This window comes from Doryrhamphus excisus, chromosome 4 (assembly GCF_030265055.1).
Source record: "Doryrhamphus excisus isolate RoL2022-K1 chromosome 4, RoL_Dexc_1.0, whole genome shotgun sequence".
NCBI classification, from domain to species: Eukaryota; Metazoa; Chordata; class Actinopteri; order Syngnathiformes; family Syngnathidae; genus Doryrhamphus; species Doryrhamphus excisus.
This window is the reverse complement of record NC_080469.1, coordinates 22,667,426-22,687,829: the sequence shown is the minus strand read 5'-3', so window position 1 is coordinate 22,687,829 and position 20,404 is coordinate 22,667,426. Positions and strand designations below refer to the sequence as shown.

Here is a 20,404-nt window from a genome sequence, read left to right as displayed (position 1 = left end):
TAGAAAAAAAGCTGCAAATAAAAAAAAGGCAATATTATTTTTGCCCAATAAAAAAAAATTAAATAGCTGTAGATTTACGAGGAAAAAAAATGTGTAAATTCACAAGACTAATGTCGTAAATTTAAGAGAAATAAAGTTGCCAATTTACAAAAAAAGGTGCAATATTATTTTTGCCCAACACCAAAAGGAAAAAATTAAATAGCTCTAGATTTACGAGAAAAAAAATGTGTAAATTCACAACCCTGTCATAAATTTAAGAGAAAAAAATTACAAAAATTTACAAAAAAAGTCATATCACCACCGTTGCCCAGCGCCAAAGGAAAAAAAAAAAGAATAGTCGTAGATTTACGAGAAAAAAGGTGTAAATTTACCACCATTCTGTGCATTCTAAAGATACAAAAACAGATAAAAGGAGACAACTCATTACTGTACTGAGCACGTAAGCGCCTCCAACAAGGTTGTATGGTTTCATGTACATGCTGTAACAGGTACATTCTTGATAATACTTTGTTTCATTCGGCTTTTTCCTGATTACGTAGAGTCGACACAGCGGATCTTTTTTGATCCGCATACTGATATTTGGCTTGAGGCCTTTATATTCCGGAGATGCCCTTCCTGACGAATACCCGAGATGATGCTTAATGATGGAGAGTCGAACATGGGGCGTCCACTCCAAAGTCCAGAACGCAAACCACTCCACCACGGCGGGCTCTTGATAATATTTACAGCATTTTGGTTATTTCTTCGAATAAAGTTGAATGACTAAAAAATGAAAAAAAAATGAAGAAAAAAAAACTGTAAAAATGGAAAGGAAAGAGAGAAGTTGATATGAATAGGCTTTTTTTCCATCTATATCACAAAGCTGAGTTCAATCTTTTTTTCTTGAAATTTATAACTTTTTATCATATTGTTATAAAATATCAAAATGGCCTTTGAAAAACCCTTTCACATTTTCGCTGGAAGTGAGCAGTGTGAGAAATTTCAAGTCAATCCGACTTACGGAACTTATGGATAACAGCACCGAAAAATATCAGGTCGTATGTTTTGACTTTAACATAACAAAAATGGAGTGCAATATCGGAATAATTCATAAAACAATACAGGTTGACTTATCAGGATGTAGAAGCACATTTAAAAAAAAAACAAGTAGATAAGTACAAGTGCAACATGGGTTTATTGTCAAATTAATAAAGATGTGGATTAACAGGATTAATGCCACATTCCAATTTTAATCTCAGCTGTGAATTAAAGTGCTGATTCAGACCAAGTTGCCCCGGGGGAGTGGTCATACATTTTCTATGTCAACTTTTCTGGTGGAAAAACCCAAAATCCATATCATGAACTCCTACAAATGTTGGGGGAGAAGAAAAAAAAAAAAAAAAAAGCCCTTTCCATACCCCCCCCCTCCTTTTTCCCGTCTTTCTCCACACACCACTGAAAATGTGCAAACAAGATCATTCACAAAACCTGACTCTATAATGAGCAGTGCGGGTGTCCTGTGATATGACGTTATGGTATATTATATTGGGGGGGTTATGGAGGGGGGGGGGGGGGCGCTGGGATGTTCACTGTGGCAGCTGTGTGTGCAATTCAACAGTCTCTTTCCAACAGCCTAGCCTGTGCATAGAAGGAATAAAGCACTTACGGTGTTAGCGGACAGTATATGTAAAGCTTTTTTATACACTTGGAAAAATGGAAACCTTCACCCCCGCCCCCCCCACTTAAAAAAAAAAAAAAAAAAAAAGCTTCCTGTAGAACGGCAACTCCACATGGCGGATATCCAGATTTGCATGAGAATTCAGTTGGAAAAGTACAAAAAAAACGGGTGTTGGCAACAGTGGAAAATGGGGGTAGATGGGTGGACCTGATGTTCCAGCAGATGTCAAACTGCCGCCATCTTTGTTTTTGACAAAAGGCGGCAAAGGTTGGAGCCAACATGGAGAAAAATCTCTCAAGTGATGATAATAAATAGCATTGTGGAACATGCCAATTTTTTTTTCCTAATGCGCAAAAAAAAAAAAAAAAAAAAAAGTAGAAATCCCTTGCAGAGTTTATCCAGAGATGTCTTTTATCAATTCATCACAACACCCAATCCTCCATTTTGTTCCGCTCTTCGGTTCGATTCCGTGAGTCATCATCTGTGGAGCTGAACGAAGGCCTCAAGTTTTTCGGGGATGTTCCCCTGGTAGCGGAGGCTGTGCTTGACGATGACCCTGGCGGCCAGGCACTGCAGCGTGGTGTGGTTGATGGGCTGGACCACGTTCCGGGCCAGCTCCTTCTCGTCCAGGAGGTCGCAGGCCGTCTGCTGGAAGGCGTTGGTGCTGTCGAAGTGAGTCCCCCACGACACCAGGAGGTTCATGATGTCCGAGTGGCCGTTGGACGCGGCTATGTGGAGCGGGCTGGTTTGGTGGGAGGAGTGACGTCACACAGGAATTTTGGGAAAAGTCCACCACCCCGCCCCCCACCACTGCCACATTCAAGCACTTTCGGTATTGACTTATTTAATCATCATCATTATTAATACTACTACTGCTATCATTATTAACATTTTACACATAAAACATATTTCACCTTAACACTGGAAAGATGTTTGTGTATTTATTAGTGAATACTATCAATTAATCCTGCTATATTTAACACTGATTACTATGTACTGCAGTATATGACATTAATATAAATTATTATACTACAAAAGATTGACACCAGTGTTTCCCACTATACATTAAAAAAATTATAAATTCAATTTATTATTATTTTTATTATAATAAAATTATTGTAAAATTATATATTTTTATTATTATTTATATTTATTTTATTTTATATTTATTTATATATTATAATATAATATATTATTTTATTTATAATTTAATTTATAATTAATATATTATTAATTATTAATTAATTATTATTAATATAATGAATAAATAATTTCTAAATATTTTTTATTTTAAGAATAATTTTCTTTTTAACGCTTTTGGTGAAAAGTCTTATCAAAGCAGAGAAACAGACCTGTTATTATTTTTTATTATTATAAAATTATTGCAAAATTATATATTTTTATTATTATTATTTATTTATAATTTTAATATAATACTATAATATAATTTTAATATAATATAATTTTATTTATAATTATTTATAATTTAATTTATAATTATAAATTAATATAATGAATGAATAATTTATAAATATCTTTTTATTTTAAGAATAATTTTCTTTTTAACGCTTTTGGTGACAAGTCTTATCAAAGCAGAGAAACAGACCTGTTATTGTTATTTTTTATTATAAAATTATTGTAAAGTTATATTTTTTTATTTATTTATTTATAATTTTAATATAATACTATAATATAATTTTAATATAATAATATAATTTTATTTATAATTATTTATAATTTAATTTATAATTATAAATTAATATAATGAATAAATAATTTCTAAATTTTTTATTTTAAGAATAATTTTCTTTTTAACGCTTTTGGTGAGAAGTCTTATCAAAGCAGAGAAACAGACCTGTTATCGTCGTCGTCTCGACAGTTGACGTCGGCGCCGCACTCCAGGAGGATGGAGGTGACGATGAGCGAGGGGAACTTGCAGACCGGGTAGCGGCCCACGCAGGTGGTGTTGCGGTCCACGGCCAGGTGGAGTGGGCTGAAGCCGTTCTTGCCACGTGGCTGGAGCTTCAGGAACCTGCAGAAATAAATGTGCAGGGAGACGGTGAAGACGACCGCAACGAATCCCCACCGGGGTTCGAGTCCGAGAGAGACGTGTCCACACCTGTAGATGGTCTCCTTCTTGAAGTGGTCCTGCTCCGTCGTGCACGGCACCTTCTCCAGAAGACAGACTAGGTGCAGGATGATGGAGAGCGCTTTGCTGAGCTGGGCGGGGTCGAGAGGAAACGACCTCCTGTGCCGTATGGCGCGTTCGATCTCCAGCACGCTTTTGGTCAGGATCCCCATCAGGTCCTCGAAGGACACAGACGTCCCGAGCAGACCCTTGGCCCGGTCCTGCAGCATGAACGAGAAGAGCTCGGCGAAGGACAGCAGGCTGGAAGCCGTCATGGGGCTGAGGGGGTCCAGGTTGCTCTGCTGCATGTCCAGGGCGTACTTCCACAGATTGATGCAGCGCTCAAAGTTCCCAGAGTCGGCGTAGACGGCGCCGCGGTATCGGATGTAGTACGACGTGTCCGGGTGCTGCGGGCCAAGGATGCGTTCACGGATGAGCAGAGCTTGCATGCGCATCTCATCGGGGTCCGATATGAGCCCGTCCAGTTCTTCTCCATTTGTCACCTGAAGAACGAACAACGTCCAACAACAAAAAATCATCAGCTTGTGATGATTCGATGCCCGGAAGGAACCGAACACAGGACTCACCTCCCGGGCGTAGTCGTAGGCCATGATGAGCTGCTTGGGCTCCGGTTTATGGACCACGTTGTTGCTGTCCATGTACCTGAAGTCCATGGCTTTCTTCCAGTACTTCAAAGCTCCGAGAAGGTCTCGCTTCTTGTCCACAAACGTGGCTCCCAGGAGCTCCAGGGCGTCGATGCGCTCCTTGTGGCTCGTCTAGGTAAAACAAAAATTTTTTTTATAACATTTACTTGCATAACACAACATAGAACTTCACTGTAAACATTTTACAGTGCATGCAGAGCAGCTGGGTGCAGCTACCGCCATCATGCGGCTACCGCAATGAACTAAAAGTGACAGAACGCCGTACCTGGTGATGTGTGGTCAGGTAGTCAACAATGTTAGTGTGGCCCGTGACGCTAGCGGACAGAAGGGGGGTCATGCCGTAGCCGTCCTGCTCCATGGACGCCCTGTACTGCAGCAGCATGCGCATGATCTCCAGGCTGCCGGACTCTGCACAGTCATGGAGCGCTGTGTTGCCTGTGGAGAAGAGTTAAGGAGAAGATGTTACAAGGTGTCATCTTCATCATATGTACCAATTATGATGAAGATCAGGTCCTAACTTATCCAAAACATTCCTCACAAGGAATCTTAGCTTAGGAGTGATGAAGTCATTCGCTAACCAAAGACATTTAGATGTTTTTTTCAACCCGACGTCTCACTCCTGAAAACATATTTATACCTCTTTTATTTTTTTGCATGAGAGACACAAGCAGGTGATGATGCAACTCCACAATAAAAAAAGAGCATGTTTGGCGCAATTTAAAGCCGAAAAAAATGTCCGCAAAGTGGCAGAAAAGAGCATCTATGCCATAGAAATACATCCTATGGAGCAACCAGGAAGTAGAAATGCACCTGGCCATTGCAAATGTGAAAATTGCAATTACTGCTTATTTCCTTATTTCCTCCTTCTCTACTCGTCACCGTCTTTTCCCAAAAATAATCTTCAATAAAAGTAAAAATTATGTTAAATGTTCACTGACTTCATTTTCATTTCTACCTCATGAAGGTCGCGGGGGTGCTGGAGTCTATCCCAGCTGTCTTCAGGCGAGAGGCGGGGTACACCCTGGACTGGTGGCCAGCCAATCACAGGCCACATCTAGACAAACAACCATTCACACTCACATTCATACCTCGCTAATTAACCTAGCATGTTTTTGGAATGTGGGAGGAAACCGGAGTACCCGGAGAAAACCCACGCATGCACGGGGAGAACATGCAAACTCCACACAGAGATGGCCGAGGGTGGAATCGAACCCTGGTCCTCCTAGCTGTGAGGTCTGCGCGCTAACCACTCACTAAACTATAACTATCCCCTGTAAAATAGATTTTTCTTCATATATTTGGAAATGGGGCAGCACGGTGGTCGAGTGGTTAGCGCGCAGACCTCACAGCTAGGAGACCAGGGTTCAATTCCACCCTCGGTCATCTCTGTGTGGAGTTTGCATGTTCTCCCCGTGCATACGTGGGTTTTCCCCAGGTATTCCGGTTTTCCTCCCACATTCCATAATAAATGTGATTTCACCCATATAGTCCTGCCACAAGGCATGCTGGGTAGCTTGTGGTCCTCTCTCTCTCTCTCCCAACATTTTGCCGTAAGGTGAGGAGGTCGTCGGAGACGTAAACAAGGAAGGGACATTAACTTTTAAAATCCGGTTTCCTCCCACATTCCAAAAACATGCTAGGTTAATTAGCGACTCCAAATTGTCCATAGGTATGAATGTGAGTGTGAATGGTTGTTTGTCTATATGTGCTCTGTGATTGGTTGGCGATCGGTCCAGCGTGTACCCCGCCTCTCGCCAGAAGACAGCTGGGATAGGCTCCAGCACCCCCCTTGCGACTCTCGTGAGGAGAAGCGGTAAAAAATGAATGAATGAATGAACCGAAAAACATGCTAACCAGGGCGGATGTTAACTGAGGTACCACTGTATCTTGACATTTCAACTACTGCATCACTACTAATGAGATTATAGAGCGGAGGGAGACACTTGTACTGTATTCGGACACATGCTCTGAGCAGCTAGCGTGCCACTACGGATGTCGGTAGAAGCCGGGTATGGAGCGAGAGGGCTTGATTTGCTCACCTGGACAGTCCAGGTAACTCACCGATGTGTTAAATGACTAATTTTAATGTTTAGGCTCCAGCACCCCCTCATGAGGAAAAAGCGGTAGAAAATGAATGAATGAATACAGTAAACCTCGGATATATCGGACTCGGATATATCGGAAATTAGCTCACAACGGACAGATAAAAAAGAACCAATTTTTCTGTAATGCATTTCCAATAAAAATTCATTGTATATATCGGATTTTTTTATAACGGATTTCGCCTATTTCGGACAAAATCTCCAGTCCCGTTCCAATGCATTTCCATTAAATTTCCCTCGCATATATCGGATGGCCGCAGCATGGCGCTCCGATTCGCCAAATCGTGACAGGCCGCTATATGACATCATTTGCAGCGTTTGCAGCGTTGCCTGCGCGTCCAGGTACATTGGAAACATAGTCAAGGAAGTGCCTTTTTATAACGGAAAAAATCCGATTTACGCATATACCGGATATAAATCCGATATATGCGTAAAACGGACATTTTCCGGTATACGCATATAACGGATTTCGCTTATATCGGACAAAACCAGTGGGAACAATTGAATCCTATATATCCGAGGTTTACTGTATTTGGATATGTCCTATGGTTAAAAAAACTGCCACTTTCTTGAATGCATTAATGACACTGCAAAATCAGGACAAATTCCGTCTATTTCAACTATAAAGAAGATTATTGTTCGGGGAAATCACAAGAGCGGCTTCTCAATTACAGGAAGTGTCTCTGTGTGTAAGTCCCTTTCACTCAAAACAGTAAGTGACAAGGCGTTCCAGCTAGTACTGCAGTCACACAACAAGTTATTATATACGACTTGTGCGACTTGTGTTTGTTTTCAACACGGCTAGGACGCAGGTCGCGTCACAGGTAAAACCTGGCGAGCCAGAGATTTTAGACCGCGTGGTATTTCTGAGCAAGTGCGAACTGAATTTCGCAGTAGTGAGTCGTTCTTGTACCTGCAGGTGCACCTAAGGAAGTACAGTACTACTGCAGCATTACTGTGAAATCTCATGCTTGGGAGTTTGACCCACATACCAAAGCATTTGAGATATTTTAGGACATCTCAGGAAAAAAAAAAAAAGGTTAAGTGATGCAACTTGTTTCCAGTGCACTGAGTGCAACAATAATGTTATTCATTCGAGTTGGCCAACTTTGAGAGCGTATTTGAAGGATTAATGTCCCGGCAGTAGTAGAGCTGCTTGCTGCACCTGATTTAGACTTTAGGGATGTTCTTGATTAAACGGTGGTGCGTTTACCCTCCGCCTCGATCCCCAGCTCAGCCCAGACAGTCGACAGTGAACATTCGAGCCAAGGAAGAAGTCTGCAGAGCCCATAATGGATGCAGTATGTGAACGACTCCTTCGCTCCCAGCTGAAATATTTAAAATTCTTGTTAAATAATCTTTATTTTGGCAATAGTATGATTTTATTTATAAACTATAGAACTTAATTTTTTTTTGAATACATTTGGATTTTATTATATAAAATACACTCTATAATGGACAACCCCATCGGGTCATTCTCCAACAGACTCCTCCAGTTCCGTTCCCACAGTAAACGCTACAAAACTTCATTCACTCCATCCAGCTCTACATAGCACATATAGACAAACAACCATTCACACTCACATTCATACCTATGGACAATTTGGAGTCGCTAATTAACTTAGCATGTTTTTGGAATGTGGGAGGAAACAGGAGTTAATCTTGTTTATCTTATATTATTTTTAGATTATTATATCTTATTCATATTGCATTTTATTTCAGAGTATATAGTCTTAGTAATAAAGTCTTGTCTAAATCCAAGTCCATGTTATTAAAATGACATTTTTTCTTATACGAGTTTATTCTCATATTTCATCACTAGATTACAACCTTTTTCCATTCATCTTTTCACTTTGTTCTTGTAATATTACTGCTAATAGTTAGCATGTACCATGGGCCAATTAAAAAAAAAAAGCAAACAAAAACAAATGCCACCCTCGCCGCACTTTGGACACCCCCTGTTGCAGACTAGAATATTGGTACAGAGATACTGCGGCTTTGACTAAAGCGCCGACATGTGCTCATAATAAAAAACGTCACAGGTTTGTTTCAATCTTATCTGCAAGATCAAATCCTGTCGTAAAAAAAAGCAGAATTTAGGTCATCCAATCCAGAAAAAACGGAAAGCAACTGTTGGACTCTAATTTGGAACACGGCTGTGAGAAGCTATATTTATTGGTTATACTAGAGGGCTCCGTAGTAATCGATTGTATAAAATTGATAGCGTATCGCTACAACGGAGGCACTAAAAACACTTGGCTGGAACCCGAAGAGGCTCTGTTGATTCACTCTTTATGCTACCTATAGCAGTATGGAATAGCAACTGTAACTAGAAAATTCCGGCGGAAATTTTGATGGGCTTGCGACCTGTGCTGTGAACCTCGGGCCCGATGCGCCAATGGCTACCGTGCTAGCACCTAGCAAGACAGCCTCAAGTACTGAAAAGGTTGATGCAGTCCCATAGTGTCCCCACATCATGCCATGTGTCTATTTGCCTTTAGAAATGAGTAAATTAGCTAAAATGCTAACATGCTAACAGTCATCATGCTAGCACCTAGCAAGAGGGCCTCAAGTTTAGAAAGTGCCAAGGTTGTCCTATAACCTTCCTACATCATGCCATGTGTGTATTTGCCTTTAGACATGAGTAAATTAGCTTAAATGCTAACAGTCATTATGCTAGCACCTAGCAAGAGGGCCTCAAGTTTAGAAAGTGCCATGGTTGTCCTGTAACCTTCCTACATCATGCCATGTATGTATTTGCCTTTAGACATGAGTAAATTAGCTTAAATGCTAACATGCTAACAGTCATCATGCTAGCACCTAGCAAGAGGGCCTCAAGTTTAGAAAGTGCCAAGGTTGTCCTATAACCTTCCTACATCATGACATGTGTGTATTTGCCTTTAAACATGAATAAATTAGCTTAAATGCTAACATGCTAGCAATTAGCATTTAGCCACAGGGAGAGTTGAGAAGTTTATCTCAAAAATGAGCCGTTAATCACATTTCTATGTGGCCGTATGGCTGAGCTACAAGGCTGTGAAAAGTCTGTAAATTCTCGTTTTCCCTGGAATGTGGCTGTTCTAAAAATAGAACAGGTGTATCTAATCTAGTGGCCCATTTTTGAACGTTTTGGTGAATAAATGGGTTTTGGCCCATAAATACAGAATAATTATAGGTACAAATACTTCCTGGTTGAATAAAATTACATTAAATGCCAAGCCCGCTTCCTCGTAACATAATTAAATAAAGTTTACATCTAAGATTTGTGGACATATGCACTCCTGTGTTGCTAGCGCTATTATTTTTCTGACAAATTCGATTACGAAACCCTAAAGTTTCCCCGTATATTACAGACAGACTTGAAATTTCTCACACACAAAAAAACCTACTGTAAATTTATGGTGTTAAGTCGACTCCCTACAAAATTTGGCAAATACATAAAATAAAATAAAATTTAAATTTTATCTATTGCTTGAAAAACATGGCTGCCATCAAGCGCAATGCTAGCGCTATTATTTTTCCGACAAATTTGATTACGAAACCCTAAAGTTTCCCCGTAAATCAGACAGACTTGAAATTTCTCACTAAAAAAAAACACCCACTGTAAATTTTTTGTGTTAAGTCGACTCGCCACAAAATTTGGCAAATACATAAAATAAAATAAAATGTAAATTTTATCTATTGGTTGAAAAACATGGCTGCCATGAAGCGCAATGTTATTACAGGCGGCTAACTGTCCGTAAGCATGTCGTCTAGCATGTTTTCCAAAGCATGCTAACCGAAACAATGACATGCAAGCTAGGCTAATGTTCGCCGTACTTTACATGAATGAGGCGTGTCACAATTCAAAATGCACATGTTATTCCTGAGTCATCAAGGTTTGAATAGCGCTGTAAGATGTTTGACAGGTCCGGATTTCAAAGAGGACATAGTTTGTTCAGTTGAGTCGCATGAGTCATATGCTATGACTTGACTTATTGTTTCAAAACCGGTGACTGCAAAACAACCCCCTGCTCGGTTTGGATTGACATCATCCAAAAAGGTATCCATTATATGTTTAATATGCGGAGCTGCACCGGATCACACTGGAGCTAAATACGGTAACCGCAACATGGCTGCCAACAGTCAAACCCAAAGGGACCCCGCCAGGCTGTCTCATTATCTGTCCATTCATCATCACATGAGCCGAGAGGGGTTTTTAATATTTAGACTGCCCACTTTAGTTACAAGAAGTGTGATCCTGTAAAAATAAAATAAAAAAATCAAGCAACATTATTGTTATATTATATCTACATTAATAATGCAGTACTGACCTGAAAATAAGGTCAATATATGAATAATTTTCTGAGGGGAAAAGGTTTGACTCATTAAAACAGTGTTTTTTTTTAACCTTTTTTGAGCCATGGCATGTTTTTTACGCTGGAAAAATTTAGCAGCACACCAATAACCAACATTATTTGCTTCTTTCAGTTTTTTTCCTGATTACGGACTCACCACAGCAGATTCCTTATGATCCGCATACTAATTTAACCAACAATGTTACAAAATGGGGCGGCACCAAACAGCATGATTTTAGTTTTATTTAAGGACAATCTATTATCATCAAATCATCTTTTTAGTGACCATTTTTCATCTGTACTCCCTCCAGAACAAAAAGCAGTGGTATCATCCGCAAATAATACCAGTTTTAAGTCTTTTGTGACTTTGGAGATACCATTGATGTACAAGTTGAACAGTTTTGGTCCCAGTATTGACCCCAGGGGAACTCCGCACGTAATATATGAACTTGCAGATGTGTATTCTCCTAGCTTTAGGTATTGCTTGCTGTCAATTTACAATTTACGGTCTAGTGGTTAGAGCGCAGACCTCACAGCTAGGAGACCAGGATCAATTCCCACCCTCGGCCATCTCTGTGTGGAGTTTGCATGTTCTCCCCGTGCATGTGTGGGTTTTCTCCGGGTACTCCGGTTTCCTCCCACATTCCAAAATTGGTTAATTGGCCACTCCAAATTGTCCATAGGTATGAATGTGAGTGTGAATGGTTGTTTGTCTATATGTGCCCTGTGATTGGCTGGCCACCAGTCCAGGGTGTACCCCGCCTCTCGCCCGAAGACAGCCGCGACCCTCGTGAGGAAAAGCGGTAGAAAATGAATGAATGTTACAAAATGTCACCACTACCTCTCACGTGCATCACTAAGTCTATTAGAGGAACGAGGCAATCAGCTACGTGTTGCCACACGGACGAATATTACATTGCTCTGCCGGTCTTTACACCAATGACACGCGGCAATGAGATAATATTTGCAGAATATTATTAATGCATGTTAATTTTAAAAAAGTGATATTGAATAATTCCTCACGGCACAGTTGTTGAAAATCACTGCATTAGAAAACCCAACAAATGATTCACAGGAGGGAGATTTATCTTGACTCATGTGGGGTCTTTGTTGTCCTAGAACTACACAGTGTGTAATTTAATTGGTACCATTCATATTTTTATATAGTTTTTAGTTAAGTGCAGCACTCCACTGACCTTTAACACTTTTGCGGTTGACATCAGCACCTCTCTCCAGCAGGTACTGTGCAATCTCCTTGTGTCCTTTGTAGCAGGAGATCATGAGACAGGTGTGCCCATGTCTGTTGGCCACCTCCAGGTCCGCCTTGTGCTCCACCAGGTACCTGACAATGTCCAGATGACCATCGAAACACGCCGCCCTCAGAGGAGTCGAGTTGGTTAGCGTGGTGCTGTTCACGGAGGCACCGTGGCCCAGAAGGGACTGCACCACTTTCAAGTGCCCGGCTGCGGACGCGGCCCAAAGCGGCGGTGCACCCTCGATGGTTTCCCCGTCGAAGTTGACAGAGCCGCCGATCTCGACTGGAGCGCAGCAGCACTCCAGGAGGTACTCCACCAGGTCCAGGTGACCGTAACGGGAGGCCATGAGTAGCGGGGTGGCGCCGTTGGTCTTCTCGCCCATAAGCTTAGTCACCTCTGGTCCATCTTTGTTCTCCAGGAGCTTCTGGAGGAGCCTGAGCTTTCCGTCTCTGGCTGCATTGAACACTGCCGTCTTTAAATCCATGTTTGTTTGTATTCTAACACAATAATGACGCTAAGAACAGGAAGGGATGTCAAGTGTGCAGGGCAGCCTTTGTTTACAGCTCGACTTTAAAGCTAACAAAGCTGCTAGCTGGCGTTCCAGGATTAATTCCTCTCCGTTTTACAATCCAAACGATGCCATGGCTCACCCGCGGTGGATTTAAATCAAATAAATCTGTATAATGAAAGCTTTTATGTGTCTCTTTTGCCCGGTAACGCATTTGTCGCTAGCTAACTTCCTCCTACTAGCAAGCTAGCCGACTAGCTTAGCTCAGCTTTTCTTTCCTTCATCTGGTACTCACCCAGAGAAATGTATTTATCTCCCAGAAAGAAGCCTCCATGAAGTATACTTTCTCCGGCTCTCATACTCATGTGACGGCAAATGTGTTGTTTACACAAAGCGGGTCAAAATAAAGGGGAATCCACCCCCACCCGTTGCCGTCCTAGCTTAGCCTTCGAGGCGGCTGGTGTCGCTCTCGCTCTCGGTGAGGGTTAATACACACAAACGAGGAACGTCACCAAGAAAAGGACACAAAAACAGCAAAATGGTCGTCACCCACCCCGGGGTAGTTAAACCACAAAGAGCTGGACAAATGATCTCAGCGTCCGAGGTGAGGTAAACACGGAAGGGTGTCCGTCCACCCACGGTTTTTCCCTGATGATCACGACTCACTTTCTGCCGAATGGCTTGCGCTGGGCTCCCCTATTTCACTCCTCCAGGGGCATGATGGACATGTCAGGTAGCCAATCACAGAGCGGCTAACTATATACAGCCTCAGCCAATTATAACGCCACAAATACTGCGCATTTTATTTTCGTATTGAATCAAATGTACCAACAACACATTTATGAACAATTTAATCAATTTTAACTGTTTTGTAGCCACTAAATCAAATTAGAATTATGATCTGGATGTGCAATTGCCCGGCGTTTGATTCTATCGCCATCTACAGGATAAAATGGGCCACGAACACACTTTCTACATGATTGGAAATAAAAAGTTTATTCAGTCACCTCAATAACTTAACATCACAACAGAGTGCTTCAGAATTGATTTTTAATAAACACAACAGTGCGCAGTTAAAATGTCAAAAAAAAAAACCAAAGCCAGAAATGATAAACAGGAAGGTTTAAGAATTACTAGAAAGCTTCCGGCATTTTGGAGGGAGAGTGGGTGTTAAACATGTTGTTTATTTACAAAAAATATGTAATTAAAAGGCTGTTGTTACATTTTCCATACAATATGAGATGTATTTTTACCACTTATATTCATTACTGAACCAAAAATATCAGGCTGGATTGTTTTTACAGGTACAAGCATTTGTAAGTATTTTTTTTCAGTGCTGTTGAAGTATTACCAGGATAAATACTATTTAAATAGTACTACTTACTTTTTTTGCTACTTGTTTTGATTTGTTTTGGGCCGTTTTCTTATCAAAGATTTGTTTTAGTGTTGTTAATGTCACCGCAACCCTCCGTTGCTTATTTGCGGTCAAAATGGGCAACAAAACAGGAACAAAGAGTGTGAGATGAAAGTGGGAATTTTTGCACATACAAAACAAAAAAAAAAAGGACATTATTAAAATAAGAACAGAAAAACTATACTAAAGGGGCTTGCTTTAAAAGAACAATCTTTGTTTTGTACGCTTTCTAAACTGGTTTCAAATCTCTATGTTGGAAACTTATTTGCAAGGAGTCTCTTAGAAACAGCGTTTTTGCGTATATTTCAAAGTTTAGTACGATACGGATTTTCACCTGCTGTTCTAAAACCACTCAATGCACACAAGCCAGGCAGGGAGGGACAAAAACTGCAACTTCCGTCCCAGCGGTGTTACGATCCCATGCGGGTGGTCGTCGTCTTCCTGTCGGAGAAGAAGCTCCTCAGTAGCAGCAACTGGCTGATGCTGACCACGAGCAGGACGATGGCCTCGCCGATGGACCAGAAGGCGACGCGCGTGTTGAGGTCCTCGGCCCGGCTGCGACCCTGCGCCTCGCGGAGGCGGAAGTGCGTCTGGTAGTCGATGACGGACTTGAGGGCCTCGTGGATGGATACGCAGGCCGACTCCAGCTGGGATTGCGTGTTTGAAAGAAGAATCCAAGATCAATGAGGGGTAGAAATGACGAGAACAACAACAGGAGGTACCGTTGGGGCCATAGTCCCCATCGTCACTTCCTCCCTACATGTCCGGAATATATTTATTGAAACACACAAGTCTTATTTATCTCTTAAATGGCTTATTTTCTGATTATATTTGCTGTATTGGGGAAAAAGTAGTGTAAAGGTGACTATAGGGGTGTTATTCTATGTCTAGAGGGCTCTACTACTATAAAAAAAATGTAGAACAGGGGTCTCAAACTCAATTTACTTGGGGGGCCACTGGAGCTAGGGTCTGGGTGAGACTGGGCTGCATCAGGTTTAAAAAAAAAAACAAAAAAAACGCATTTATTAAAAACAGAAAAATAAAAAAAAACTTCGCTTTGGTTCCAATTTTCTACAAGAAAAGCTCTGATAAAACATTCCACTGTTCTCAAATATCTTACTTTTTATTTTTCTACACAAAATAAGATGAAAAATAAATAAACAAATCAAGAATAAAGAAAATCAATCAATCAGTAATAAATAAATAAAATAATAATAATAATAAAACGGCAAATAGTAAAAACTTAAGAAACCACATATAGTTGGTGGGTAGACAAATTATTTTTTTCAGATTAAAATGAACAAAGCATTATTAGAGCCCTGTAGACATGACAAAACACGACTATAGTCACATTTATACTCTTTTTATTTACAACATATTGCGCAACTGCAGGGTCTTGAGACACATGCTAACTCGCAAACTAGAGAGCTAGCGACCTAAACGGTAGCCTTAAAGTTATTTCCTTTCAACTTAAATAGCCAAAAACGTACCACTTCCACACGGATAGGGAGGATAACTATTAACAGTTATTTAACCTTTAACATGAACATTAATCAAACGTAATAATTTTTTCTGGGTACATGATACCACACAGCATCCATATCAAACTTGCGCGGGCCGCACTAACATTAAACTTTCATAATCAAGGCGGGGGCCTCAAACTAGTGTCCTGCGGGCCACATTTGGCCCGCGGGCCGCTTGTTTGAGACCCCTGATGTAGATGCTCTAACTACCAAAATATTTGATTTACAAATAAAGAATACTACTTTGGGGAATTGTTTGTTTGATTTATATTAACTGCCTTGTCAAAATAAAGTATATAGAATACATTTGCACAATAGTCTTCATGTGGCAGACCATAATGGCAGTATAACGATCATTACACTGATCATAAATGACCTTTTTTTTTAAAAGTACTACTGGTAAGTACAGCATGTGAAATTTGGATTGCATCACACTTACATGGGTGAGAGCCGTGACCCTGTTCTCGTTGGGGAAGAGCGGCGGGTCGTCGCCGACCTGGAAGTCAAAGTACACCGTCTTGTGGGTGAACGTGGAGAACTCGTTGCTGAAGCAGAACTTGTAGGTCCCGTCCTTGGCCGCCGTGAAGGTGAAGCTGTCGTATTGCTTCTTCATCTCCTTGTACAGCGTCGTGCCTTCCGGGTCCTCCAAGCGGCAGTCCACGTCGTAATGGCCGCCTGTCACTACCTGGGGAGGAACGTTGGATTTGAAATCTCCTGAACACCATTCCGGTGCTTGTCCAGTCATTTCCAAGCTGTTGTATTCCTGCAACGCCCCCTTGATTTTTCCAGATTATACTACAGTAAACCTCGGATATATCGGATTCAATTGTTCCCACTGGTTTTGTCCGATATAAGCGAAATCCGTTATATGCGGACACCGGAAAATGTCCGTTTTACGCATATATCGGATTTATATCCGGTATATGCGTAAATCGGATTTTATCCGTTATAAAAAGGCACTTCCTTGACTATGTTTCCAATGTACCTGGACGCGCAGGCAATGCTGCAAACGACGTCGTATAGCGGCCTGTCACGATTCGGCGAATCGGAGCGCCACGATGCGGCCATCCGATATATGCGAGGGGAATTTAATGTAAATGCATTGGAACGGGACTGGAGATTTTGTCCGAAATAGGCGAAATCCGTTATAAAAAATCCGATATATGCAATGAATTTTTATTGGAAATGCATTACAGAAAAATCGGTTCTTTTTTATCTGTCCGTTGTGAGCGAATTTCCGATATATCCGAGTCCGATATATCCGAGGTTTACTGTATAACTACATCAGCAAGTTGAAGTATTTGTGATTTTAGAAATAAGGAGTTAGTATGTTCTCTGTGGGCGCCATTATGAATTATCCATACTGGCCTTTTTTGCAGTACATTTAGTGAGTGAAGATTGCTTTTATAGTTATTAGCCCATATTTCCACAATAAATAAGATATGGTAGAAGCAGAGAACAATAAAGAGTGTGGAGTGAATTTTGCTTTGTTCAATATTGAAATATTTCTGGCCACCTTATGTTGTATATTTGTAATATGAGGTTTCCAGCTCATATTTTCATCTATTGTGATCCCCAGAAATATATTTTCCTTCACTCTTTCAATGTCTACACCGTCTATTTGTATTTGTTGGTATGTGTCCTTTCTGCTCTTACCAAACAGCATGATTTTAGTTTTATTTAGGTTCAAGGACAATCCATTATCATCAAATCATCTTTTTAGTCCAATCCAATCCACTTTATTTATATAGCGCATTTTATAAACAGAGTTTCCAAAGTGCTGCACAGACTAGTAAAAATAAAAAGTAATAATCCAAAACTAAAAAATAAATTAAAATATTAAAAACAAGAAACAAAGCAATAAAAGTATAAAAAATAAAAACAATTCCAATAAAAACAAAGAACTAAAAAGACACAGGACCATACGACTCACTCCGAGTTAAAAGCCAGAGAATAAAAGTAGGTTTTAAGACGAGACTTAAAGCTTTTCGATGTTGGGGGCCTTTTTTTTACTTGGGAGGGGAGAGAGTTCCATAGTGTGGGGCCAACCACAGAAAAGGCTCGGTCCCCCTTGGTCTTAAGTCTCGTCTTAGGCACCACAAGTTGGAGCTGGCCCTCGGACCTCAGTGAGTAAATTTGGACGAGGTCTGAGATGTATTTGGGGGCCAGCCCATTCAACGCCTTAAAAAAAACAAACAATAAAATCTTAAAATCAAACCTAAAACGAACAGGGAACCAATGTAGGGAGGCCAGAATTGGGGTAATGTGCTCCCCCTTTTTGGTTCCTGTTAAAAGCCGTGCCGCAGAGTTCTGGACTAACTGTAAGCGGGAGAGAGACTTTTAAAAACGGGATTTTATAACTGCGTTAATTTGTTTGTTGAGTTTAAAATCACTGTCTATTCTGTGACGATTTATGATTTAGTGACCATTTATGATTTAATAAAACACAATGATTTAGTCAGTACTCCCTGCAGAACAAAAAGCAGTGGTATCATCCGCATATAATACCAGCTTTAAGTCTTTTGTGACTTTGGAGATATCATTGATGTACAAGTTGAACAGTTTTGGTCCCAGTATTGACCCCAGGGGAACGCCGCATGTAATATGTGAACTTGCAGATGTGTATTCTCCTAGCTTTATGAATTTCTTGCTGTCAATTTACAATTTACGAATAGATGGCCAATCGGCACACGGCGGTCTAGTGGTTAGCGCGCAGACCTCACAGCTAGGAGACCAGGGTTCAATTCCACCCTCGGCCCTCTCTGTGTGGAGTTTGCATGTTCTTCCCGTGCATGCGTGGGTTTTCTCCGGTTTCCTCCCACATTCCAAAAAACATGCTAGGTTAATTGTTGACTCCAAATTGTCCATAGGTATGAATGTGAGTGTGAATGGTTGTTTGTCTATATGTGCCCTGTGATTGGCTGGCGACCAGTCCAGGGTGTACCCCGCCTCTCGCCCGAAGACAGCTGGGATAGGCTCCAGCACCCCCGCGACCCTTGTGAGGAAAAGCGGTAGAAAATTAATGAATGAATGAATAATAGATGGCCAACCGGCACACGGCGGTCTAGTGGTTAGCGCGCAGACCTCACAGCTAGGAGACCAGGGTTCAATTCCACCCTCGGCGTTGGTTTTCTCCGGGTACTCCGGTTTCCTCCCACATTCCAAAAAACACGCTAGGTTAATTGCCGACTCCAAATTGTCCATAGGTATGAATGTGAGTGTGAATGGTTGTTTGTCTATATGTGCCCTGTGATTGGCTGGCCACCAGTCCAGGGTGTACCCCGCCTCTCGCCCGAAGACAGCTGGGATAGGCTCCAGCACCCCCGCGACCCTCGTGAGGAAAAGCGGTAGAAAATGAATGAATGAATAATAGATGGCCAACCGGCACACGGCGGTCTAGTGGTTAGCGCGCAGACCTCACAGCTAGGAGACCAGGGTTCAATTCCACCCTCGGCCATCTCTGTGTGGAGTTTGCATGTTCTTCCCGGTTTCCTCCCACATTCCAAAAACACGCTAGGTTAATTGGCGACTCCAAATTGTCCATAGGTATGAATGTGAGTGTGAATGGTTGTTTGTCTATATGTGCCCTGTGATTGGCTGGCGACCAGTCCAGGGTGTACCCCGCCTCTCGCCCGAAGACAGCTGGGATAGGCTCCAGCACCCCCATGACGCTCGTGAGGAAAAGCGGTACAAAATGAATGAATGAATGGCCAACCGGCAAAAGAATGGGTGCAGTACATTGTGTTTGCATTGTGGGGAGTTGGTTGTATACTTTGTGTTACAAGGAATGCATAGAAGCAAAATTGCACAAGAAACTGAAGTCAACACACCTGGAATTCCAATGTGCACTTGGTACCCGTGGTGATATCCTCGTAAAAACACTGCTTGGCGTTGTCAGGCAACTCAAACGTGAGCTCGGAGCCCAGCACCCAGCCACACAGGAGCTGGGCCCACAGCACCCGCAACATCACCCGCAAGGACCCGTACATTTTTCTTTGCAGGCCAAACACCCACAAGACCCACAAAAAGAACAAGCAACCTGCAAGTAATAGAGCAGACGTGTTAAATGCTATTCCGATGAGGGGAAGATGACCAAGCAAAACCGGACATTATCATTAGCGACAAATTGTTAGCATAATGCTAACGGACAAGACGTCTAGCCATTGTGTCGTGGACACAGGAAACCGCTTACGCTTGAGGACGCCACGAACTCACCGCTCGTGTCACAGCACGTCCTTATATTTCAAATAAAAGTAAGCCAAAACGTTACACTGATGTAATGACACTTTTTGTTTCAATTCGCATTCTCTACTCACCTCAATACGCTGCTCCCACCCGGATGCGACTTAAGCAACGTTATTACAATGGGACCACGGCATTGGCTAACACTGGTGTAAAGCCCGCCTCCCGTCTGTCTCCGTATTGGCTTTAGAACAGGAGGAGGAGCTTTGCGTGATCACGTGGTGTGACACTTGTTCCGTTTTCCAACGTGGCCGGTGCTACGTAATTGTCCTATTTTTTATTTTAACCAAAACATTAAATATATGAACTAATTTTAAGTAACTTGCGTTCTAAATACGTATATTTTGACCATTATGCAAAAAATAATGTTGACCTGATAAATCTTTTATTCTTGATGTCAAAATATCACCTTTATAATGCCATGTTTTACTCTTTTCCATGACGTGTACAAACAATGTACGAAATTAGCGTAACATTGTTTTAATATGTATCGTGATTTAAAAAAATGCTTATTTGATTAAATCATTTTATTGCGTTACAACAACATTTGTGGACATTTTCCCCCCATATTC

The 20,404-nt window shown here is 41.3% G+C and overlaps 2 protein-coding genes across 4 annotated transcripts; both read right to left on the bottom strand.

The window, feature by feature from the left end:
- Nucleotides 1–926: 926 nt before the first annotated feature.
- On the bottom strand, nt 927–13,344 carry fem1c (fem-1 homolog c). Its single transcript, XM_058071740.1, has 6 exons — nt 12,086–13,344; nt 4,716–4,885; nt 4,373–4,561; nt 3,777–4,288; nt 3,513–3,689; nt 927–2,399 (listed from the first exon to the last, which is right to left on the bottom strand). The coding sequence occupies exons 1-6, from the start codon at nt 12,627–12,629 to the stop codon at nt 2,135–2,137; spliced, it is 1,857 nt and encodes a 618-aa protein (XP_057927723.1). The 5' UTR covers nt 12,630–13,344; the 3' UTR covers nt 927–2,134.
- A 297-nt stretch (nt 13,345–13,641) lies between these two features.
- Nucleotides 13,642–20,051, bottom strand: tmed7 (transmembrane p24 trafficking protein 7). Of its 3 annotated transcripts, none has more exons than XM_058070479.1 (4): nt 19,907–20,051; nt 19,421–19,629; nt 16,030–16,275; nt 13,642–14,714 (listed from the first exon to the last, which is right to left on the bottom strand). In XM_058070479.1, exons 2-4 carry the CDS (start codon nt 19,577–19,579, stop codon nt 14,478–14,480), a joined length of 642 nt encoding a protein of 213 aa, XP_057926462.1. In that variant the 5' UTR covers nt 19,580–19,629; nt 19,907–20,051; the 3' UTR covers nt 13,642–14,477. The 3 variants fall into 3 exon arrangements, with proteins under 3 accessions (XP_057926462.1, XP_057926463.1, XP_057926464.1); XM_058070480.1 differs by lacking the exon at nt 19,907–20,051 and adding an exon at nt 19,806–19,902; XM_058070481.1 differs by lacking the exon at nt 19,907–20,051 and adding an exon at nt 19,783–19,901.
- Nucleotides 20,052–20,404: the final 353 nt, after the last annotated feature.